Consider the following 26,708-nt stretch of genomic DNA (forward strand, 5'->3'; position numbering starts at 1 on the left):
TCTTGCATCTATTAGCATATTTATATTCATGTTCTTAACCATTAAGTGTTATTTTTAGTTTATTTACTACGTATACATCATACCCCTCAACCTCTTAGTGCAAGAAATCTGGACAAATGCCCCCAAAATAAGCACAGATTTTAAATATTGCTGTTATAAACTTAGAAAGTTACTAGAATAACAGGGTTTGTGCTAGCATGCATTTTTGAAATATCTGAAGTTTAAAAATCAAATGTATGTCATTATTTAGTGACTAATCCTCAATGATTTGCCAGAAAAACATATATTTTATGAGGAAAAGACCAAAAATATGAGGCAAAAGTCTGGTCTGGACAGTCTGTGAACATCTGGACAGACATGCATGCATTCTTTTTTTCTTACACATTTGTGCTTTCATTTTTATTTGTACTTTTGTTAAGTTAAAAAGTGATTCATTCTTGTGCAAGTTTCATGAGGTTAATTCCAACCACAAGATCTGCATATTGATGTTCTTTGTCCTGTGTTATTTATGCACCTTTCTCTTTACATCAAGTCCACCTTTACATAAATAGTCTGTCACTTGTTGCTTCTGTTACTATGGAATTTATATGTACATTTTCATTCTGAATATTGCTTGCTTGTATTTATGCCATTTGTAGTGGCCCTGCATAGTCTTTAACCCTTCTAAGTCAAGTCTGGTTCTGCTAGTTTTTATCTAGTATTTTCACAGACTGATTGGTTTATTTACTTGTTTGTTTTTATTGTGTATACTTGTGTTTTAATATTTAAGTTCATATTGTGAAAATTGCAGACATTCTTCGTGTTTCACTTTTGCAGTCATCACATTTGGGTTATCCCTGCCAGGGTAGCCCTCAGCCAGCCCGAATACCAGAGACTTAGTATTTCTGCGTCGATTGCTGTTGCTCCAATGCCATTATATCAGTCTTTCTTGCCATGGAGCCCGAAGCAGAAGCAGTTTGCACAAGAGCCGGTCGGCCGCTACCTGAGTTTTCGTCTACCAAATTGAAGTTGAAGTCTTCTAAAGCTAAGTACCCCATTGGGGATATTTTTTTCTTGCACTAACCGATGTCAGAAAAAGTTAATAATAGTCTTGCCTGTGCCCCCACACCCCCTACTTAAATATACCAACTCCAACATCGCACCATAGTGGAGGAAATGGAAAGTCCCAAAGATGGCCCACCAAATTTTTCCCTGGGAAAAAAATTCGATGTTCTGTGACTTCACTATTTTGCCATTTCGACAGTATCAGATTGACTAAATAGCATTCGCTATTTAGTCCATTCGATGGTGTCATATAGACCCAGATAAAGACAGAGACGGACCGCACAGGTCCAAACCTACCGATGATGCTTTTGTTAAGCTAGTTGTAAGTTCTCCGGTCCTCAGTGAGGCACTTTTGCAGCCCTGATGCCCACTTCCGTGGATTCGCAGGCCACTACTGAGACCATTTCGGAGTCTGGTATGCTGTGCCTGCAGTAGTCTTTACCTTGGATGGGTCCAGAGCCACTGAGCAGGCACTGGCTTCCGAGGAAGTCCTTCATACTGCCGATTCTTGACACAAACCGATGTCTTCTTTTGCGACTACCATTCTTTCAAAAACTACTGGGTTTCTAAGGCCTAGGGTACGAACCTCACCCAAGAAACCAACGACCCATTCTCAATCACCTGCTTCCTTGCCTCAGTCTCAAATGCTTAAAATGGCAGAAGACCTTATCATGCTGATCAGGGGAAGCCAAGCTACCCCCTCCAAAAGGAAAATAGATCTATCCCCTGTAGTTCTGTCTGAACAAGAGTCAGATGAATCTGATGCATCTGAATATGAAGCCATGCAACCCCTCTCTACTTATGAGGACTCTGATGCAGAGGATTCAATTCTTTCAGCCACTCCCCCAGAGACTAAAAAGAGACTCAGGGAATTCCTAGATCTTCCAAAGCACAGACCCTTGGCCATCCCCCCAGTCCTGGATGTTGTGGAGGATGTTTTTCTGGAATCCAGCTTGACTCCTGACACACTCCCTTCTGCACCCAGAAAACCAGACAGATACTATAGAGTCCCTGACTCATACAAATTTATTTTTAAGAATCCTACTGCTGACCCCTGAGGTCATTTCTCAAGGGGCTAAAGGAATTAAAGGAACCTCTGCTGAGAATCCCACCCCCTCAGATAGGGATTCTCAAGCACTGGACAGATGGGGTAAAAAAGTATACAGCTCAACTATTCTTGCTATCAGGGCATTAAATTGTCAGTTCCATATGCTGAAATTTCAGCAGCATACCCTGATCCTTTCCTGCTTGGTCAGAATCTAAAGAATTACAAGAGTTAATGCATTCTGCATGTCAAGTAACTAAGCACACCTTGCACTGTGATTTTGACACCCTAAAAGCTTCTTGCAGGGCAGCAGTCACTGGTTCTGTCACAGACCACTGGGTTCTGAATATAGTGTCTCAGGGATACAAATTTTCCTTCCACACCCTTCCAACCCCAAAAGGGTTCCCAGATCTACCACCAAACCAGTGGGCAGAGGCTCAAAAGCAAATCCTTTCCATGCTCTCTATGAGGGCAATAGAACATGTTCCTGCAGAACAGATAAGTCAAGGTTTCTACTCCAGACTTTTCCTGGTGCCCAGAAAAGAGGGCACCTGGCACCCTATCCTCGATCTATCCATTCTAAACAACTTCCTGGTGATTCCAAAATTCAAAATGCTCACCCTCCAGCAGCTGCTACCCATGCTCTCCAAGGATGCTTGGCTAGCCACCCTAGATCTAAAAGAGGCCTACCTCCGTATTCCTATCAGGGAATCATGCAGGAAATACCTCTCTTTCAGGGCAGGATCTCAGCACTTTCAGTTCTCTGTGCTTCCCTTTGGATTATCCACTGCTCCCAGAGTTTTCAGAAAATGTCTAGCTCCGGCCATTACCTTTTTCAGGCAAAGAAATATCCAGATTTACCCATACTTAGATGACTGCCTGATTCAGGCAGACAGCCAGGAAAAGCTGCTCAAGCACCTGGCCTTTGTCAAGACCCTTCTAACCTCCCTAGGGTACACAATCAATAAAAAGAAATCCAAACAGGTGCCCACCCAAAGGATTTTCTTCCTTGGAGCAAGCCTGGACACAACATCCCAGATGGCATATCTTACACCAGAGAAACAAATTTTCCTGACAGCTTTCTTCCCTCAACTAGCCACTAAGCCCCAGCTATCTGCAAGGAAAATTGTGCAAGCTCTGGGGTTCATGGCATCTTGTATACTACTCATTCCATATGCCAGACTGCATATGAGGAAACTTCAATGGTACCTAAAAAGCCTTTGGTGCAAACACTCACAAGACCTGGAAACTCTTCTACCTATAATTCCATGCATCAGAAAAGATTTCCTTTGGTGGGAAACAGCATGCTCCCACAACAGGAGACTACCTTTCTCACCACCCCCCACCATCCCACCCTCACCACAGACAGATCAGACTGGAGCCCCAGCAAATCCCTCTGCACATCAATCAAAAAGAGATGATGGCTGTGCAGCATGCACTGACAGCTTTCAAACTCCTTCTTTCTCCAGGGATTCTCTTGATCAAAACAGACAACACCATTGTAATGTGGTACATCAACAAGCAGGGAGGGACTCACTCCTACCCTCTATGCAGGCTGACCATGACCCCTTTGGCACACAGCCTTTGTCATGCAACTACACTTGGTAGCACAATTCCTACCAGTCTATCTCAACTCTTTGGCAGACCAATTAAGCAGAAATCTTCTGGACCCACACTAGTATCAGCTCAACAGAAGAACCTTCAACCTAATAACTCAGAAATGGGGCACCCTGGAGGTCGACCTCTTTGCCTCCCACACCAACCATCAGCTCAGCAAATTCTGCACCAAGAAGCATCACTGCATGGCTTGGAAAGTGGATGCCCTGTCCTTCCCCTGTGTCAGTCTATCAGCCTATGCCTTTCCTCTACTACCTCTCATCCCCAGGGTACTGCTCAAAATAAAAGAGGAAAAACCAGGGACCATTCTGATAGCTCCAGACTGACCCTGGCAGCACTGGTACCCCTTCCTGCAGAGCCTCTCACCACTGCCCCCATGACACCTTCCTCAGATTCCAAACCTCCTGACCCAGAGGGAAGGGGAATTCATACATCCCCAATTGCAAACACTCAATTTGGCAGCTTGGCTTATTCCTTAACTCTGAACCAATCTGCCAACCTCAGTAAACAGGTTCTAGATCTTATCAGTGAGGCCAGATGCTCTAGCACCAGAAAGTCTTATGCTGACAAATGGAAAAGGTTCTGCACCTGAATCCAGGCTAAGGGAGACAATACGGCACAGCCCTCCCTCCCTCTCATCCTGTATTATTTAGCTGACCTACTACACAGTGACCTCTCCTTCTCCTCTATAAAAATTCATGCCTCTGCTATTTCTGCTCATTTTCCCACTGAGCAGCCCCTTTTCTCACACCCTTTGATCAAACAGTTCCTAAGAGGGGCTAGCAACTTGAGGCCACCCAGAAGGGCATCAACTCCAGCTTAGGACCTTAACTTTGTATTGGAAAAGCTCACTCCCCTTCGAACTAGCTTCTTCTGTAGAGCTAAACTTTCTTTCCTGGAAAACAGCATTCCTTCTGGCCATCACCTCAGCCAGAAGAGTCTCTGAGTTGCAAGCGCTCATGGCTGTGGACCCCTTCATCATCTTCAATGCTGACAGGGTATCTCTCAGAACTAACCCATCCTTCATGCCCAAGGTGGTGTCCACTGTGGCTCTCAACAAATCTATTAATTTGCCCACCTTTTTCCCTAATCCCCAGAATAAGGGGGGAAGGATTCTGCACTCTCTAGATGTGCACAGACAGCTCAGATTCTGTCTGGACAGGACTAAATCCTTCAGGAAGTTGGCTCAACTGCTGGTTAGCTTTGCTACAGGAGTAGAAGGCAAAGCCATCTCCAAACAAACCACCTCCAAATGGATAGCACACTGCATCCATTTCTGCTACAAGCAACATGGAAAGCCTCCCTCCAAGGGGGTCAGGACACACTCCACCAGAGCAGCCTCCACCTCTGCAGCTTTCCTCAGAGGAGTCCCCACCAGGGACATCTTGGAGGCTGCCACCTGGACATCTATTCACACTTTTACCAAGCATTACCACCTGCCTCTCTTCTCCAAATCCAGGGCAGGGTTTGCCTCTGCAGTCTTACGGGACATCCTATCCAGCCCCTAGTTTCCTTTACTGCCTCCACCCTTTTCCACAGCTTTGGGAATTAACCCACATGTGATGACTGCAACAGTGAAACATGAAGAACATAGTACAGTTGTGTACACATACCATAAATGTAGATGTTAGAGTGTATTCACTGTTGCAGTCCTGGTTTCCCTCCATCCCCCTTTCTTCTCTTTCCTTACAAGGGACTTATTGGTATTTATTTTCCACTGGTGCAGTTCTTCCACCAGAACATGGCTCCTACTTGGGGGCTTCTGACAGGTTAGGGCAAGAAAAACTGATGTAATGGTGTCAGCTGCCTTACTTTATACTACTGATGACATGATGTCAGTCCAGGAGCAACAGCAACTGATGCAGAAATACTAAGTCTCTGGTATTCGGGCTGGCCAAGGTCTACCCTGGCAGAGAAAACCCAAATTTGATGACTGCAACAGTGAATACACTTGAACATCTACATTTATGGTAAGTATACACAACGTACTTGCTTTGCCAGTTCAGTGTGGTGTAGAGAGAGATGAAGCCTGTCTATGGATCAAGTAACATTGGTTCATTTAGTGGCCTAGGTGCTACAGGATCCAACAGAGGAAGAGAAATGATGGGGATGAGCCTGCTCACCTGTCCCAGGAGGAAGATTAACCATGTGGCCTGAGACTGTTGCTCAATCTGTAGGCACAGAGGCATCTGCATTCAATGAGTAGGACCTTTTTGAGTAATGTGACTTACAGTAGCAGGTAGCAAAGCTTTTGATCTCCCAACTGTATACCCAGCCCTTTGCCTCTGCCTGGTGTGTGAACTTAACAGAAGGATTTAAGGTAAAACTACAGTGATGACTGCCTGGATGATAGCTACACCATGGGTGTGCTCTCTCTCCCCCTAATGAAGGGGTACAATGACCATGATAGTGACTCAGATAGAAAGCAGGAGGAAAAAATTAAATAATTTAGTTTTTCAGCAGAGTGTTTTTTGGTGTGATACTAATCTGTTGTTTGTGCTTCTGTTTTGCTTTTTCTACATTTGAAACATGAAACTTCTTAGTTCAAAGTATTCCCATAACTTCCTTAACTTCTCTTGTTTGTCTGTAACTATATGTTGCCCCTGCCATACTATTGTAAATATTATATGCTTTGTATTCTGCCATGTTTATAACCCAGAAGATTCCAATGTTGTATTGCTAGATTTACACTTAAACATCTGTGGACACCAAAGAATGACTGCTTACATCTATATTTAAGTATGGTAAACTCATCACATTCAGCAGATTGTATATAATTCTGCTTTCCTTCACATCCTTACTGTAGCAGAATGACTGATTCATTTCCTATTTGTATATTGTATGTATGTATTTTGCTTTTTTGCTTGCTCTTTCTTTTCATGGGATTCACTGCTTTACCTGGATTTGAAATTGCAGTTCTGTTTCATGGATACATTTTTTTTATGTTAAAATATAACATTTTATCTTGTTATCAACTTTTTTAGCCAACTTTCTCAATAAGAGGTTTAAGTTTATGATGTGTATTTTGAGACTAATTAAACTGACTACATGGATCTGCGTAACAAGTAAAATAACAAAGCCACAAATTAATCCTGTAGTTCAATAGTGGGTGGCAGCAGGGATTTTCATATCTCACACGAAACACATCAAGACATTTTTTAAAGATGTTTTTAGGAGTGCCACCCAGAACCATGCCTATACGTTGAAAAGGTTTCAGCAAATGCCAAAACAATGAAAGTAAATTGATGAAAACCACTTTCAGTGAATGTCAGACTAGATTTGTTATAGAAGGGCAAGTCCTCCTGTACCCACCCTTGTGGTGGGATACCCCATTACCCCATACAGCTCCACAGTTACACAAAGTTGGGTAAAGGGCAAACTCCAATGGTGCTGGCTGTTGTTTTCAGTGAATTTAATTTGTGGTATTGGTACTCTGAAAATCTACCATCATCCCACGTGTGGGGGGCCTCACATGCCTGATTTTGTGTCCTACCAATCCATCGGCTGGTATCTATCCTTTGAGGGCTCTTCTTCCTTAATATGTAACTTACCTGTGCAAGCCTATGCTTCCTGTGAAATGTTTTTTTTAGCCACATTGTTGTGACATAGAGGACCTTCTGCTAAAGCCCCACCTACCACGTGTGCAATTCCAGCATGACAGAGTGAGCACATTCCTTTATTGCAATGCACCTGACTGAGATGAAGTTTGTGTACTAGTTTTGTCTTTCATCTTTTAATCATCTAAAAATATTAGCAGCATAAAAGTAATAAAACAGCAGCCTTGGAATATTATCTTTTTATTTGTATTACATCGGAGATTAAAAATTCCATAAGTATTCTGTTCAAAATAAAAATAATGGATGGTGCAGTGGTGCAGCAATTGCCTTGTCACCTCACAGCAAGAAGTTCTCTGGTTCGATTTTCAGTTGGGGCGCCTTCTGTGTGAAGTCTGAATGTCCTCCCTGATTCGTGTGGGTTTCCTCCAGGTGCTGTGGTTTCCTCCCATGTTACAAAGAGATGCATCTAGAGCATTTCTCCCTGGACCTCTGCTGATAATTGGCTATGTTCCAAGTTGGACTTTCCCGGTAAACAAATGTTAAATAAAATAAATAACCAACTATGTGTGAAATTTGTCTTGACTTCATTAATTCTAGCATTCACCTAGAAGACCATTTAATGCACACACATCCTTTACTTGAGCTAATTGATAAGGTATCTGTTTCTGGAACACATGCAAATTAAGGCAATGCAGAGTGGAAGAAGATGTACATATTAGATATGCAGTGTTGCAAATGTGAGCAGATAATTGCACAATTACTGTTCAGTGCTCCACCATGCTAAAAGTGTCATTTTACCCAGACTACACCCAGGAGTCTCAGTATCTCTGTCAGACAGAGACCAGCTTTCATTAGGCATATGTACTATTTCTTTTGTTGTTATTTCTATATAATAGCTATTAATATTTTGTTCCCCTAAGCACAGAGACCTGGATGTTAGTGTCCCTGACGACAAGAACCTTCCTTACTGACTACATTTAATTTCCTACCTATAAGTATAAACATGTAAAGATCCCCCCCAAGTAATTAGCTTGATAATGTATGAGCCCTACTCTGTTTTGTGAGGGTCTATACCCCTTTTTGCTACTACCAGGCACTGGTTTAGCTCTACTGGTTTCCAGTTTTGGTATTGTTGCAGTGGGACTGGGACCCATCCCAAGGTAGTTATGTCATTTTCCTCTCACTAACTTTGGCGTCCCTCTTGCTCCAAAGTGAGCTGATACCTTTTTTTTAACCCCAGCAAGGAATTACCATGGAAGAATGCTTCTTGGTGCTATAATCAGATATTTGATAAAGTAAGTATAGTCCTGGTCCAGACAAGAAGAAGCATACATTCTGATCAGCATGTTAATTTCCAGACGTTGTTGATGCCAAAATAAATTAGTTGTGGTAGTAGATAACTGAAAATGTAATGGCATTGTTAGACACTGACTCTCTTGTAGAGAGTTAGTCTTCTTCTTTTGTAGCATATGTCAGATAAGCAAAACATACAAGAGATGTTGCAAAAGTACGACTTTCATTGCATTTTACAGCTATTAGTATACATTACCATCCTACAGGTTGGTGACCTGTACTGGAGTTCTCAGACGTGGACATATTTCATACAGAATAATATATACACATTGATGTACTATAATGTTTCTTTGCAATCCATAATATGAGGTAATTAATAACCCTAAAAACAAAACAAAACTCAATGGGGCAGAGTCAATAAACCCTACACTGTTCTCTAAGACCATGTGCGTGTCTTTATGCTACATGCACATGGTAGCACACAGTTTGGGATTCAGTACATGTTCCTACATGCCATGTAGAGCCACACAAACACAGTAAACACCATGGTATGCTAATTACAACTGAATTGTATGCTAATTAACCAATCCAAGATGGAGGAGCTATTCAAAAAGCTATAAAGCAACCATGTAGACTCCGTGCTGATTTTCCCTGCGAATTCCGTAACCTATTAGAATACAGCCACAGAAAGGAGCCTACACAGAAAGAATGTTAGGGGTCACTGTTGCTTTAATTCATGTGTATGTGCAACAGGCTGAGGTCTATGCTGTTGCTGCTGCTAATAGACCACAGCCAAGAAGGAGCAGAGTTTTTAGACCCCCCCCCCCACAATCTGCATGAGGTGGAAATTGAAGAGTGCTACAGAGTGGATAGAGAGACACTACAGGAACTCCGCAACCTCTGTCTTACTCAACTTAGAACAAGGGCAAACTGAGATTACCAATACCGGTGGAGACAAAGTTATGTATAGCACTTAGAATTTTAGCTATAGGAACCTTTCTTTCAGAGACCAACAGAGGAAATGCAGGGGGTGTCACAGGCATCAGCATCCAGGATCCACCATGAATTCCTGAATGTTATGTTCCTTCATGCCAGTGACTGCATATACTTTCCCCATACACCCGAGGACAGGGCCACAGATATGCAGGAGTTTTATCCTATAGGACACTACCCTGAATACTGGGTGCCATAGATTGCACACACGTAGAAATCAAGCTATCACCTGGGGAACAGGGAAAGATGTGCATACATAGAAAGGGTTTCCACTTTTTATCTGCCAAGTTATGTGTAATGCTAAGGGAATCATCTTGAATGTGTGTGCTGGCCACCCAGGCAGTTACCATGACTCACATATCTGGCACAACTTCCAACTGTATGAGATGTTTACTAGGGGTGATATCTCACAAGGTCATTTACTGGAGGATGCAGGTTATGCACTGGAATGGTGGCTGGTGATACATCAGAAATGCATACACAGCAACTGAAGAACACTTAGACTGAGCAAATTGAGGCACATGCTCAAACTAGAAATATCACAGAGCATGTGTTTGGGCTGCTGAAGTTGTGGTTCTGGTGCTTACATCCTGGGGAGTCCTGCAGTACAATCCACATACATGTACTGAAATCTTCACCATCTGTCTGTGCTTCACAACACCATCCTGAGAAAACAGCTTCAGCAGGTTCAACAACAGGAAGGTGCACACATCCCTCCACCACTGTTAAGGTCAACACAGCCACACACAGGTGAGGAGTCAGAGGGGGAACCAGCAACTGCTGTGGGTGTAGGCAGATGTAGGCATGCCCAATATGCCCTTGCACTTGCTAAGAGTCAATTCATAGTACACTCACTCACCATCTAAGGGGCTAAAACCTTCATCCTACACACATACATCCAGTAACACTGATGCAAGGCAAAGCTCACAACCTTTACTTACCCATGTAATGGCTCTGTACTCCTAGCATCAGACAGATTCAGCCCAGAACTATAACTGTAACAACTGCCAGATGTACAAGGTAAGTGTTGAACCTGGAATATTAAAAAAATGTGTAATAATACAAATGAATGGCCTATCCTTGTATACTGTTACTTGGTAATGTAAGTAAGTAAAATGTGGTTGATTTGTACAACAATGACTTCAACATGTGACAGCAGTGACTTATATAAATACATGTGTCCTATATCATAAATTAATAGGCCTCATAAGTCAAAAATTCATACATTCATAGCTTTCAAAAGTACTGATGGTCACCGAATGTCCTCAGTTTGGCCTCATACTTTTGTACTGGCAGATCATTAAAGAGAGAAGTTAGAAATTAATGACACACATTTCAGTTTTAGACTTCATATTCCTCTGAAAAATCTTAAAAATAGTGATGCAAAAGCTTTATGAGTCTATCACTGTCTAACTTTGTAAGACCAAAATATTTAACAAGTCTCCCTATTGTTCAGCCTTTGTCCCACTTTTATTTATGGCTTGGTCCAGCTTTGTTGCTATAAGAGTGTGGGAGGCATGTACACATTACAAAAACCTGTAAGAAAGCGGTACAGTTAGAAAAACAACATAACAGACAGATATACTAAGCACTAGTCAGCTCTGCACCCTGAGCATCAGACACAAAGCTTATGTATCCCTGAAAACAAGGATATGGCACAGTTATCATCACTTGCACAGGGTGTTGTATGGGGGGGCAGACACTAATGCAATAGGTAAGTGAGTGCGTGTGAGTAAGAAAGAGAAACAGGCAGACACTTGGATAAAGTATCAGATGGCTAGTGAGACAGAATGAGCTTTAAGCCTCACAACTGAAACATGTAATGTGTGTGTGTGTGTGTGTGTGTGTGTGTGTGTGTGTGTGTGTGTGTGTGTGTGTGTGTGTGTGTGTGTGTGTGTGTGACTGTATGGGCACTCCAGGTGAAATTGGTGTGTGAGTATCTGCAAGAACACAACCGAACTCTGTGCTAGCTCTACATCTTGGCATGTCAGACAGGTGTAAGCCTTATGTGGTAGAGGTGGCAGTTCATCCTTGTCATAATTGACCATGAGAACTGGCTCTACCAGGAGTTGCATTGGCACATCCATGCCTACGGTCAGATGCACTGCTGCTACCTGAACATGACTGATGTCTGCTGGACAGGCTGTCTGTATGAGTACCCCCAGGACCACGGATCCATGGCCTGCCACTTCTGAGTATGGACACCTCAACTACTAATGGAGCAGTGGAAGCAGTGGGAGCATGATCAGGTATGGCCACATCAGCTAACATCAGATGGTTGCTGTCCCCCTCCAAGTAGATGTTCCGTCACAGACACCACCTGTTCCAATGTGTCATTCATCTTGATCCATTGAAATGGCTACATGGTGGAGGCAGTCATGCATGTCAGCCTGTGCCACATCTACATCCCTAAGCATTTGTTCAGAGGCCCTATTGGAATGTGCCTGTGTTTCCATGATGGCCCTAAACATATGTCGAGTGGCATGGAAAGACACACCTGGATCAGGTAGATTATGGATAGCAGACCTCCTCCAAGCAACTCTAACAACCCTCCTGCATAGCACCTCTCTCACACTTTGGCTATGGCCAGAGCCAACAGGCACTGAAGCCACAGTCACCACACTACCCTGATCAAGTGTCTCACCCTCCACCTGTCCAATATCTGAGGGCTCACTGGAATGGGTTGGCGTGGGCCTTCTGGCTGTGTCCAGTGGAATTACAGGGGATGGCTGAATGTCAACCTCAGTGTCAGATTCAACTTCTATACCCCTCAACTGTGCCTCTGTTTGCCCACCATCATCATCAAAGTCTGCTGATACTCTGACATTAAGTGGTAAGAGTCCTACACTTCCACTTTCAGAATCACCTGTGATAATAAGCAGCAAACACAGGAAATAATGTAATAGCTGTACTACTACAGTTCAATATGTGCTAACAAGCTAACAGTGGTGCCACTATTACAGACAGTTACAGCAATACACCAACAGTCCTGAAACCCACATCACACATATGGATAAAATAAATATTTCTGTGAACTGCTCATCAGTACTGAAATAAAAATGTTTGGCTTACCATGTGCAGATAACTCCACAGTTCATAGGAAGGATGGCCTTGGAATAAGTTAAGCAAAAGGTAAGGACACCATCATCACAACAGCAACACGGGTGAAAAACGTCTGGCCTTTATATGTCCATTAACAATACATTTAACAGACACTTGGGTGACACATCCACCCCAAGCCCATGTGTAATGATCCAGAATGTGTTGTTAACTGTATTTTGGTCTATAATTAGACCCCCCCCAAAAAAAATGATTAAACAAACATAAGTATTACTGTCAATATTTTACTATAAAAGAAATATTTAACAACTGACATAGGTAAACCTACCTGGAAGCACCTCTTGGGACATTCTTGTCCTCCCTGAAACAGCAGGACCAACATCAATCACATGCTGTTGTGCACTTTCTACTGAGCAGTCTGGATTTCTAACAGTGATTCATTTGGTGTCAGTGGTGGCTCTGTAGCAGCCCCCCCCTGGTAGCCGTCTGTCTATAGGGCACTGCAGATGCTCTCCTCTGGGCCAATAAAATCATGTCAGTGGTTCTGTGACGCACCTGATCATATGTCCTGCTGTGGTCCCCAACAGCATTGACATTGTCCACTATAGGCTGTGAAATTTGCATTCTTCCTGACATACTCTCATGGCCTGTCTCAAGCAGAAAGCCACCATGTTGTCTAAATGCTTGTACAGTGACGTAATTTTCAGGGTCACTAAAGGTGGTTTGCGGGGATTGGGACACCTGGATACCATAGTCCTAGGTGACATAAAACACAAAATAAGGATAATACACATAAATATCACATAAATAAAAGTCATGCTTAAATATAACACATGAGTAGCTTTTCAATATTACCCAGTGATGAAAAAAAATCCAAGTTATATAAAATATGAAAAAAGGATTTATGTGGTTGTAACATATCATAGTCACATACAAAGCAAAGTTGGATCTAAAACAAGGAGAGTAACAATAGCAAAACAAACCTCTGTACAAAAATTTTTTGTTTGTGCCAACACAGAAATATAACTTGGCTCTCCCACTTGCAAAATAACAGGCAAATGCCATTTTGCTACCAAACAAAGGAGTAAAACATCAGTGAATTGTTATAAGTGCTATCAAAGAAACTGTGTTTGCACATTTACCACAGAATATTCATTTTTATGCAATTGCCCGTCACCTCTACCTGTGACCAGAACTCCCCTAGAGGTGTCTAGGGGCCATCCTAGAAGGCTAAAATCCCTGTATCATTGACAATATAGGACATTTATATTTCACTGAAATAACAATTGAAGAGTATAAAGAGAAACAGTTGTAACATTAACATCTGTGATCAAAGTTAGTAAGGCTGTGCATCTGGGAAAGTAAAATGCCATGACCAAAATGCCTAGTCCATCGGTAAACTTCTAAGAAGTGCATGCAGATAAAAGTAGCATTTGCTAAGGCATATGTAAAAATATTTTTCTCATTTATTGTAATTGTTTAATCTCTATAACCTTATTTTAATCTGTGGAGCTTTTCCCCCCCCTCCAAAAAAAAAAAAATCCAGCTGGACTAGCCCAACAACAAAACAAAAAAAATAAAAAAATAAAATAAATAAATGACATCTGAGCATATCCAGTATATTACTGAAAAATGCAGACATACCTTATCAAGATCAGTAGTCTTCTGTGCAGATACATCCAAAGTAATAACAGCCTTCTTCTATGTTATCCACATAAATAAGTCCCCTCACCTTCAGGTTCCCTAGCTACATGGTTCCCTTTTTATAGTGTAGATTCAGGCCTGTGAGCATGGTGGAGATGTAGATAAGATGTGGACTCATTAGAATTGCTGAATCCCAAATTCTTGGCTCTGTGTATCAGATGTAAACATAGTGCAGGCACCACCTCAGTGTTTGTTGCTAAAGGATTGCAACTGTGAAAGATTACTGGTAGGTAGAAGGAAAACACAACAGCAGTTTAGACTCCCTTATCTCCAGTAAGTGTGTCAGCCAGGTTAGACTTACAAAGTGTAGATGTAATTGTATCAAAGGTTTTAAATGTAAGTAGCACACATTGCACAGTTTCTGTTCAGTAACATCCAACCTCCCCCGCATTTGTTGAAAACTGTATATTGCATTTAATAGTCTCGCACATTTTAAGGAAAATTATACAAAATGTTTTACAGACTACATGTCTAATATTACTGCTCGGGTAACAGAAGAATGCATAATATACACAGAAAGATAAGACAGAGCTGCATTTCGCCAAGTAATGGTCATAAATGGTTGTGTGATCACTCATTGTACTACATCTGAAATTAATACATGTGGAAACAACTCAGAAGTGTACAACTGTCATATGTCTTGTTAATACTGTGGACGATGTTGCTCTTGCTTGTATGCACAATGATTTTCATTCTCTGCTGTAAACTTGTTTCTGTGCCAAAGAGGGATAAGGTACCTGTGTGTTGAAGAGTCATTTGTGTGAGAGTTCAAATCCAGACTTCTATAAAAATCTTTCATGTGTACTAACATATATTTTGTAGTGTTGTTTACTTTATAGATTTCTTTTCTTTTCTTTTTTTTCTGTTTTTTCCTTTTCTTTTCTTTTTATAGGTTCATAGGTGTGCATTAGGCTAATGGCCCTGGAGCCTTTACAGGTCTAGCCCATAGAAGTGCCCTGGCATCGTGTAGCCCAATGTTAGTTCCCAGTGCCTCTATCAAGTAGAGCCACTGGTGTGATCCCTGGGGTGAACTTTCTATTACCCATCCACTCATCAAGATTTCTCTTGATGAGGGACAGCAAGTGCTCTGCTTGACATGTATGGGAAATCTATTCAAGAGCATGGGCAGTCTCAGGGTGAGGAACCTGTCCCTCCAGCATGTTCTGTTGATTGTGGTAATGAGGTTGAGGTCTCTGGAGTGTGTGGTCCAGAGAGATTGGGATTTCTTTAGATGTAGCATTTTAAACTGAGCTGGGTCAGACATGGCTTTGTAAGTCAAGCAAAAATTGCATCTAAGTAGGTGATATGAGACAGAGAATAGCTGGAGTCTTTTGAGACTTTCCATCTAGGATTTGTGTTTAATGCCTAAGATCCTCTTTGTGAGGTACTTCTTTGGCCTCTCTAGCTGTTGCAAGTGTCTAGTGAGGTACATGCCAAATGGGGCATTATACCCAATAATTGATCTAATGAGGGAAGAGTAGAGAGAGATGATGACCTCTTTCTTCCTGGATGCAAAACCCTTGGTAATGAGATGTGTCACATAGAAAGACTTTCTGACCACAGTGGCAATGTGGTGGTCGATGGAGAGGTTGCTGTCAACCTGCGTCCTCAGATCTCTTTTAATGCCCTCAGTGTTCAGTGGGTTCCCATCGATGTGGTAATTAATGGGAACTGAGTTTTTACCAAAGGGGATGATGACACATTTTTTGGCATTAAGCTTAAGGCCATGGTTTTGACACCAGTCATTGATCTCAGTGAGGCATTTTTGTAGGATGCCTGCATCCCTTGGGGAGTTGATAATGGTTTCCAGCTTGCAGTTGTCCTTGAAGCCAGAGTCCCTTTGTGTTGGCCTGAACTTTTGAGAAGTAGATGTGGAACAGGAGAGGACCCAGGACCGATCCCTGTGAGACTCCACTCATGACTTGCCAGCATTCTGACTTGGAGTCTACTACTTTCACACTGTGTGTTCTATCTGTGAGCCAGTTTGCAACCCACCTTGTGATATAGGGGTTGATGCCTAGTTTGGTAAGTTTATCAATAATTCCTGAGTGAGGAATGGTATCAAGGGCCTTGGCCAGATTGAGGTAGGCTGTATGCACTGCCTTAACTTCATCCACAGCCCTGGTGACTGACTCAAAGAAGTCAACCAGGTTGAGCAGGAAAGATCTCCCTTTCACAAAGCCAAATTGTATGGGGTGTAGAGTTTGGAGATTTCCTATATATTTGTTAATCAGGTCCAAGATGATGTGCTCTATTGCTTTACATATCAGACTCATCAGGCTAATGGGGGGATAATTCCCAGGGTCTGTAGATATTCACCCTTTATGGAGAGGGATGACTGTAGCAGTGCACCATTTGGTAGGGACAAAGCCTGAGGTGAGGCTGTGACTGAACAAGGCACACAGATGTTGTGCCAGTTCACTTTGTAGTTCATGTAGAACACAGCCAGGGATATTATTGGACAATGCATCTTTAACATGTGCTGCAGTAATGCTGGGTGCCTAGCATTCTTCTGGTATTGTGATTGGTCCTTTGGGAGGAGGGAGGGTTAAAGTTGACAATTAATCTGTCAGCCAGTATGTTGGCAATATCTGTTGGCTCAGTATAGGAGGTACCATTGTGCAGTAACTCAGAACAAATCTGGGTATTACTGTGGAAGTTCTTGATATAACTATATAAGACTTTGTGATTGCTTTTAGTGTCTGTCACAATTCTGCCTTCATAGCTGGCTTTGGAGGATTTGATGAGGGATCTCAACTTTTTGTTGAGGCTAGTAAGGGAGATTTTCCAGTCTTGGGACTTCACCTTTTTCTGCAACAGTTTCTTCCTTCTGTTGTTGAGTTTATTAATGGCAAGGGGGCACCAGATTGGCTTCCTTTTTTTGGAGGAGAGCATTTTGGTTCTGTTGGATGTGGCTAGTTCCATACATTTATGTACATGCTCGTACAGTGCATTGGTGTATGATTTGCCAGTCATGCAGCAATTTTCTGTTAGCATGGGTGCTGTAAAATTAGCCATCTCTGATTTTAGGAGCCCAAAGTCAGCTTTAGAGAAGTTTTTAAAGGTGGCTACCTTTGTGGGGGGTGTGGGTGAGATGTGGATTTCCATGGTGATTAGTTTATGGTCAGATCTGACCAGGGAGAGATTGACTACTGGTGTAGAGCAACGGTCACTTATGTTAGTAATAACCAGGTCAAGGATGTTGCTTCCTCTAGTGGGGGTCAGAATGAGCTGGTCCAGGGCATTGGAAATGATGAATTCCAGGAAGCATTGGGCCATTGTATTGGTGCTTGTGTAGTTCTCCCAGTTGATGGAGGGTTAGTTGAAGTCTGCTAGTATGAGGGTGTTGGTTTGGACCTTGATAGATTCCAGGGTGCTTAGAAACATGGAGTGAGAGTCTATGGACATACTTGGGGACCTATAGCAGGCTATGACCTGGATCACCATTTTACTCAATGTTAGTTGTACCTGAAGTATCTCAGATGTGTTATTCCAGTATTTGCAAAGTATGTGGCTTAGAGCAAACATGTGAAATGTATAAACACAATAAATGTTATGTAAACTACTTCTTTGTTAACCAGTGCATCAATTACACCTATGAACCAGCTGTGTATGTAGCACATCTGCTAAACACATTGATCCACACAGCATATACTATCTGTAGATCAAAGTTCAAGTCCCACATTTTTCTTTTAAGGAACAAACCAATAAACACTACTCACAAGGCTAAAACAAGTTTAGCTTTGCTTATCTTGTTTGCACGATGCTTACCATCATGCAAATGTGGAGTAATGGCCAACACACAAAGCAGACAAAACACTTGCAGACAGGATACAGAGATTCTTAATTTGAAAAAGAATGCATTGTTGCAGTTTTTGTTTTCCATATCGCAAAACTGCTAAGTGGCATTGTGCGGCAGATAGCAGCCATCCCCAACACCTGCAGGTGCAGAACACCTGCAGATAAAAAGAAGAGTCAACAATTTAAAAACAGATGTATTCTGTCAGTTCTCTTGGGCACAGCACAAGCATGCTAAGTGGCATTGCATGGTGGTTAACACACAGAAGTTAACAATGAATAGGGAAATATCCAACCCATATTTAACTATTTCTGTGGCAGCAGGTATAAGTGTAGGGCTGCAATACATGTGGTCCTGGGTTGTAATACAGCAAATTCCAAATATTTATATTGTTGTTCCTTTATACTTTATATTAAACATTGCATAGAAAAGTTAACAATGAATAGGGAATTATCCAACTGTTACTTAGCTGTTCCTGTGGCAGAAGGTATAAGTGTAGAGTTGCAGTACAGATGGCCCTGCATTCTAATACAGCAAACTCCAAATATTTATACTGTTATTCCATTTCACTCCAGTAGACATGATAACAGGAATTGGCATGAAATCTTTATTAGCTATTGCTGCTCTCTTTGATTTAACATTTCTGGTGGTAGAAAGGAAGATTCCCAATTTAGGGCACTGAGGTGGGGTGGTGAGGAGTCCAGAATCTTTACTGGACTCCTTGTAAGGCACCATAGCCAAAGGTGTTTACAGTAGGTCCATACCAGCTCCCACTACAAGTCTGAGGCTTGGAATAGTCTGACCAAGGCTGTCTCCCCTGTGACTGGCATTCACACACTGGAGAACAATGTAGGCATCACTTTAATGACCTAAAAAGGAGCAAGAGGGATACACTCAACCAGTGTTATGGATGAGATCAGAACTAGCAGCACCCCAGAGTTGTGTAAGTAGAAAGCTACATATAGGCAAGACTGGTAAGCATTATACTCTTCTCTTGCTCTCTTTTGTTTATTCTACAGCCAATGCAGAAATAATTGCAAATAGAGAAGCCCATGCTGAGCATCTAGAGAGACTAAGGGAAGCAAGGGGTATGTATGCAGCACAAGAGTAGTATTATTGGTAGCTTTTAAATTAAAAATGTATTTTCTGTACAGTTGTAGCAAAGTAAGCATGCATATCCTAACTGTAAAAGCAAGCAAGCATGAATTCTTCAGTCTGCAGCATAAACCAACTATAGGAGTCAAGTGTAAGACTGTAGTCAGGCATTGTAGGTTCAAATGCCACAAGTAACAAGTATAACATAGTACAAGCCTTTAAAAATATTACATAAATTAATTTGCTGTTAATTTAAATCTGTATAATTGGACCAAGCATATTTGCATTAGCTGCACATTGCAAGGATTACTTTGAGTAATTCTTAATTATGGTTTGTTATAGTTTGTAGTTGTTAAGAAGTATACTTAAAAAGTGCGGATAAAATGCTGTTATTATTGTGATAATGTTCTGTATGTCACATATGATGGTACTAACTTTATCTCTTTTTTTTTTCTCTAACCCCAACTCTTATTTATTTTTTTTCTATGTGTAGTCAAAACGTTTCCATGTCATCCATGTCTGACAAATCACAAAATGCTTTACAGCAAAGTGAAGTAGGCCAACCCCAGTGGCTCAGCCTGCCCCTGCTCCACCGGCTCCGGCACCAATCCCCAGTACATCTGGGACCCAACCTGGCAGTACTGCCTCTGCTGTCCTACACTACCTGCACCATCAGGTAGTACTAACCCCTGTAGCTGATGCTGTGGTACCCTCTGAGAGTACTGGCAGAGGTGATGATTTTATGACCCACCAGGAGATGCCACAGTTGGTGCATAGGTTTGTGCACACCACCATTAGTGCACGCCTACACTAGATGGAGAGGCTGCTCTCCCTCATGGTCTGTAGAAGGAGGCATCAAGCACTCCAACAGCCAGTGGAGTAAGAGAATGGTGATGACAGTCCTGCGGGTGAGGACTAGATTCTCACTGTCCCCATGTTTGATGAACATAGGCTTCTGTTGTCTTATCCCTAACCAAAATCATGGTGTTCCCTAGCCTTTTGTGTCCCTCACCTCCCCTGTGTCTTGTCTTGTTTGTCCTGTTTGCATCTGCTTCCTCACCTACCCTACTTACCTGACCCAAATATACCTACGTCCCATACTCAACATTCGTCTCTTACTGAACTAAAAAATAAAGTAATGGGCACCTGTCCCAGAAAAATAGTCATCCCATACATAGCTGTCCACTTCACACATATGTTTTCTGACACAATTGATTTGGTGCAATTGGTTAGACAACATTACTGCATTGTTGTCCAGCTTCAGCTAATATTCTGTACATATTTTTAATTTACACTGCTGAGGAAGTGGGTAATGATAACTCTTTCCTACCTCCCTTCTGCAAATTCCTATACTGCTTTCCCATTGTTCTTCCCCCTGCTTGCCCCCCCCATTTCACCACTTTCCTGTTTATCCCATTTTAACATATTTAATCTGGTCAAAAATAGAATCACACACAACCAACATAAGTAAAAAATAAAGCAATGGTGCCCTTCACTTTTTGGCCTCTGTGTTTGTGCGGAGTTTGACATTGTGCACCAATGTCAAGCAACAGTGAATGGTTCTTCCTTGGTGCAGTTACCTCCATGCAATGATGCATAAAGTTAACACACAGTGAATGTAGAATAAAGAATTATTTCATTGCATTTCTAATGCATATTTAAAACTATTAGATACACCTGGATTTGAGCACTATATCATCCAGGCTGCAAAAGAAATCTGTCAATGCATTTACACATGCTGCCACAGAGTCAGTTAAGCAGCAATTCTGTTTCAATCACTCAGTACTCAAAACTCTCAGAATCTTATCAATGAGGCTCAAATTTGCTTGGCACTTAACTATGCACAAACAGGGAAAGCAGTATAAATGTGCATCTTGCATGCGCAAACATTTTGCCATCAATTGCACAACCCAGCTGCTCGACTGTGCTGTATGGAAAGTGCATAATAGCATGCATTACTTATGTTTACTGTATATGTAGTCTTTATCCCCTGAAGTACATGTAAAAACAGAAACAAATGTAAGGCACTTTTTAAGTAAACAACACATACTTACACTGCAGCCATCTGTTACCTCCCCCCATGCACTGCAAACTTGGTGTCTCAGTACTTCTTCACAAATATATAATCTACACTACAGAAATAAATAACAAATGCTTCCTTATATACCATGCACATCAGATATCCCAATAGTTGAAGTAATGTGGACAGATGTTTGCATATAGTTTGTAAAGCTGTCTCAAAGTATACCTGCACATTGGAAACACAACAGCAAATACTACACAGTGCACACATCAATCTGGTAACCTTCAGAACTTTAAGATCTTAACAGTTATACATAACTAGTTAACCATTTCAGACAGGCCTCCGAACATCTGCTCTCAAACATGCAATGATTATATCATCCACTGTAAATTGTCCTGCAGCCTTGTAAATGTCAGACTTATGCCATGGTGCTTGGATAAAGTACTGAGTTCTGCAGTCTGTGTACTTAGGTAGGGGTCCTGTTCTCACAGCAGTCAACGTGTGTGTGTGTGTGTGTGTGTGTGTGTGTGTGTGTGTGTGTGTATGTGTGTGTGCCTGTCTAATCAAAAGAGCATAATTGTGGATCCTGCAGTCACCACTACAATCCCATGGAGTACCAATATTTTCACAGTTGGACATGCCTACACATCCATTTCATGCAGACCTCCCAACATCTCTTAAACATGCAGTGATAATGTCATCCACTATAAATTGTCCTACAGCCTAGTAAAAGTCAGACGTGTACTGTGGTGTTTGTGTAAAGTACTGCGTTTTGTAGTTTGTATACTTAGGTAGGGGTTCTGTTCTCACAGCAGTCACCTGGTGTCTGTGTGTGGTTGTGCACTTGGTTGACATTAGAGAGAGCATTTTACACCAGCATGTGGGACATAGCCATTACCATCTTCTCCTCACCAGACACTGCTGATATAAACTGTTGTCTGACACTTTCCAAGTCAGACATGTGCTGTGACACTTTGGTTAAAAACAGAGGTCTGTAGTCTATGTACTTAGGTAGGGTTTCCATTCTCACAGCAGTCAACTGGTGTGTATATGTGTGTTTGTGCACTTGTTTGACATTAGAGAGAACATTTTACACCAGCACATAGTGCACTGCTATTACCATCTTCTTCTCACCAAACACTACTGATGTCATAACCTATAAGCTGTTGTCCAACACTCTCCAAGTCATACTTCTGCTGTGATATAGGTTCATAGGTTAGTACTAAGCTAACTGCCTTTGCGAGCCATTTTAAGCCTAGCCAATTATTTCTTGTGAGACTCAAACCCTGCACCTTGTGTTTCTAAGGCAAACACCTTAACCATTAAGTCACCATCCCAATGCCCATGCAGATATTCAACAGTTTTCCAAAGGAGTAAATCCTACTTAACCAGACAGGCATTTGTATGATGACATATATTGGATTTTTTTTCTTATAACCTTCCACCTGGAAAACTGTAAATGTGGATACTGGAGTGAAGACTCCAGATACCATTATGACAGAAACTGTACTGAATATTGCTGCTGTTGCTGTTACGAAACTGGGGAGTGCTAAAGTTGGGTACATTTCCAATAGTGACACTTCAGTGCAGCATAAGGGGGTTGCTGCACTCCTGAGTCTGCCATCTTTTGGATGACACTCAAAACAAAGGCCTCATCTGCCACAGTTGGTGACAGTTCAAATGGATGCAAATGATCCCATGGCATTTATCAAAAAAAAAAAAAAAAAAAAAAAGTAGGGGAAGGTTCTTTATGCCCTGGCCAAATTGCCCTTAATATAAATACCACTTCGGGTCTACAATGAAAAGAGGTTATTGGCCTAGTTGCTGTACTAACCCAGCCCACAAATTGTACGCAAATACAAAAAGGCCAGATACACAGGACTAAACTATTAAAAAAATGCATGTACAAATGTATGGAGCAGCTGAGTAGCAACTGCAGTGCACCATGAGAAACAATGCAAAAATTGTCGGAAGTACAGAAAGAAAGCAGATGTAAGAAGAATTCGTATTTCAGTTCTATAAGCCAACCACTGCCAAAATGTGACAACAGAACTTGTCAATCTGTGTCTAAACCCTGATGCCAATGCCTCAAATTTCTTTCAAGGAAAGCCTGGTTTTGCTTTGTTTTTTTAAGCCAGTTATTACATCACCAACTAGCTACCCCCCCCCATTACATCACCAACTAGCTACCCCCCACTCATATGTGATACCTGTTCCGGTGATGCACACACTAAAAACATAGCTGTTTGAGAACACTGATGGCATATCAGTATAATACAGACAGTATCAATACACACCAAAGATTGCTACCACAGCCATGAAGACACATGAGATAAAACAAAACATGAGGGAATTTCTTGCATTATGAAAACAAATGCACAACCTAATGATAATGTACACATCACACCCCTATGAGCAGAGGAAGTGGTATGTGACCTGTGTGCTGAGGTAGATGGTATGTGGAACATCCACCAGTATTTGCTCAGAGTGATGAGTATTCCCTTGTATGTAACACAACTCCTGAGTATATGCAGGACATCCATAGCAAAGGCCATAATCCTTCCATAGTTCACAGCCTTCATCACACCAATAACTGAGTAGAATGCACCATTCTTCATTTACCTCCCTACACATCTTTCAGGGATATGTAACTGAAGTGTACCAACTTTGCCACAGTGAGTTCCCACACATCTTATTGGCTATGCCTAGGTATTCTTTTTATTGCATAAACATTACTGTCTGATGGTGTGGAATACCAATCAAGGTGATATAACAGATTCATGTGTGATACCTGTTCCGGTGATGCACACACTAGATACATAGCTGTTTGAGAACACTGATGGCATGGGTTACATTCATGACAGTGTAGATTGTGCCATAGATATGATATGCACACCTGTCAGCTCACCTGGACTGATCATAATGTCACATACAGCTATAGCAGTGTCCCTCAATACACCTGCAGCAGATGTTACATGTCAGGACAGTGTGCTTGATTACCCTCATTGATTGTTGATATCTCATAATAGTTGTACAACTGTGTTCATGCAGAGCCATCTGTGATCACTCACAATCACATATGTTCTGGCAGAGACATGGGATTACTTGTGGCATTATTCTGATATTCTCCATGATTCTGTGTGCTTCTTTTTACTGTTGTCCATGAGCCTGTAACTGTCTGTCTCACTTGGTGGAGACCTCTGCTGACATTGCAGTCATATGGAGACAACTCATTTTGCACAGCTTCATAATATGCAGCTAACCCCTATTGTGATATCCTCTCCATTGTTCATGTCAGGATGCTTATATCAAAAATACATCCTTCTCCACTGTTATGTCACCGTGTGTGACAGTCACATAATATATATTTCCACTGTGCTGCATATACTGTATCATGTTGATATGTGATTAATGTTCCTGCTGCAACTGTCTTAATTTACATGTCCGCTTCTGCTGTACCTTAAGATGCTTCACCTATCATCTCCCTGTGTTCATTCCTACAAATGTCTCTGTGTCCCTAATCAATACACTTACATTCACTGACTGTTTATTTGACATGGCAGTCCAAGTACCATTGCAGATCATTTACACCACTTTTGTACAGAATGCCTGAAATGGGACTACACAATACTCTGCACTGCATACATTGTCTTGTAAAGTGTTTGGACCATATACATAGCTATATTATAAGCCTTGGTAATCATTGTAGCATTCCGCACAATCCCGCAGACCTTGTTGCCTGTAGGTGAACGTTAATTTACATGGTTTCCTGGCTGGCAACACTTCTGCTAGCCACAAAACCGCTCTTGTTTATGTTTAAATGTGGTGCATGGTATGAATATATAATTAGCACTGCTGCTCACCGTGCAAACATATAAACTCCATGTAGCCCACACAGAGTTTATTGAATCCGCAGGAACAAGTTTATTTAGTCATATAAAATTCACTTCACATCTGCTGTCATGCATTTTCTATAGTTATCAAGTGCAGAAAGTTTGAAAGATATTTTGATTTCAACAGAAAAGTTGTAAGTACTTGCGATATTTGCATTTGTTATTGTAATGCTTTTATGAATAAAGTAGCTGATGTAGAAGCTTTTATTATGTTACCATTTGTTTGTAAATGTATTATAATGAATATCGTTTTAAACCAGGCAAATTCTGTAAATTAAAACTGAAGTATGTTGTTAAAAGAAGTGGCTTTTTCAGTTTAGATTCTCTCTTTCTTTGGCTGTGAAGTTAAGAAATATATATATATTTTTTTTTTTTACAGATGATACTAAAGATGATTTTACGGACGTAATACCTGTAGAAGCAAGTGGAACAAACAGGAGAGATATGAATGCTTATCTTTCCACGAAGAATACTTTTGACTCTTCGTACCCATAGAATATACTGTCTCCTATTCACATTGTTATGTTTGTGGGGCACCTAGATGTCAGAGCTAGCAGCTGTGTATTGTACTGACGGTAACTTGTGTGCTCAAGTATTGTATACACAAGAGCAAGAGACCATACAAATAGCAGCCATGGAAACTCCTATTTTCTAACAGCCAATAGGAGCGATATGCCTTTTAACAACAATATTAGTTTATGTTTTTTCAGCCTGCAGTGGGTAGAACACTGGTGGCACTTTGGAACAGAGAAATAATGGTTAACTGTTAGACATCATGCAGCATCCTCTCTACAGAATACCTGCACTCTGTAGGCATACTAGTGCGAATGGAGCACAGTTTTACTTTTTAACATGTGCACTTTTAGCAGCTAGTAAACTTAATTTCTTCTTAAAGTGTTTTATGGTGTTTTAAGAATTAATAAATGGTTGCAATACTAAGATGTATGTGATGATGTTACTCCTGTTGAAAATGTTATTCACTTGGGCTTTCCAAAGCCAGCAGTTCGGTGGTGATGATAAGTCATTCATCAGTGACAGACTTTAATAAAATGCTATAATGGTGTGCTGGGGGCTGACATACATAAGCTTCTCTCACAAAGTTGTGATCTGTGCACCATGCACAGTAAAACAGAAAAAGCCTCATTCATTATCACAATCATTGTTTATGCTATGCCTTTCAGCTGCAAAAGTTTTCAAGGTGCATCACAATAATTGCACTATAGTTATATAAAAACAGCTGTTCAACAAGTCAGTAAAATATACATTGATTTATAATTCCAGGGCACTAATAAGATAAATGTATTTTATATATATGTAAATATGCTTTAAAATAAATAGTAAGATACATTTTTAAAAAACAATGACAGTCATACCTCTCAACTGTACAGATTTTTGCCTCATATTTTTGGTCGGTTTTTCATAAAATTGTGGTTTTCTGTCAAATTAGTGGCAAATCTTTAAACGCTGAAGTTAGAAAATAATGCCAGATATTTAGTTTCAGATTTCATACCCTTCAGAAAATTCATACTAATGCAAAACCTGTTAGTCTATTGACATTCTAAGTTTGTAAAAGCAATATTTAATC

General features: G+C 41.2%; 1 protein-coding gene across 3 annotated transcripts in view; it reads left to right on the top strand.

The window, feature by feature from the left end:
• The window catches only part of AFMID (arylformamidase), a 737,969-nt gene extending 711,907 nt beyond the window's left edge, over positions 1-26,062 (top strand). For 2 of the 3 annotated variants that reach the window (XM_044068169.1, XM_044068166.1), the window contains exon 12: positions 25,503-25,554. Coding sequence is in view for 1 of the 3 variants with exons in the window: in XM_044068167.1 (XP_043924102.1) it covers positions 25,503-25,532 (30 nt within the window). In the remaining 2 variants the exon portion in view is untranslated. Of the gene's footprint in view, positions 1-25,502 lie in introns of all 3 variants that reach the window. The other variant, XM_044068167.1, reaches the window with a different exon arrangement.
• Positions 26,063-26,708: the final 646 nt, after the last annotated feature.

Source organism: Protopterus annectens, chromosome 4.part0 (assembly GCF_019279795.1).
Source record: "Protopterus annectens isolate FY-2018-M chromosome 4.part0, PAN1.0, whole genome shotgun sequence".
In the NCBI taxonomy this organism is placed as follows: Eukaryota; Metazoa; Chordata; order Ceratodontiformes; family Protopteridae; genus Protopterus; species Protopterus annectens.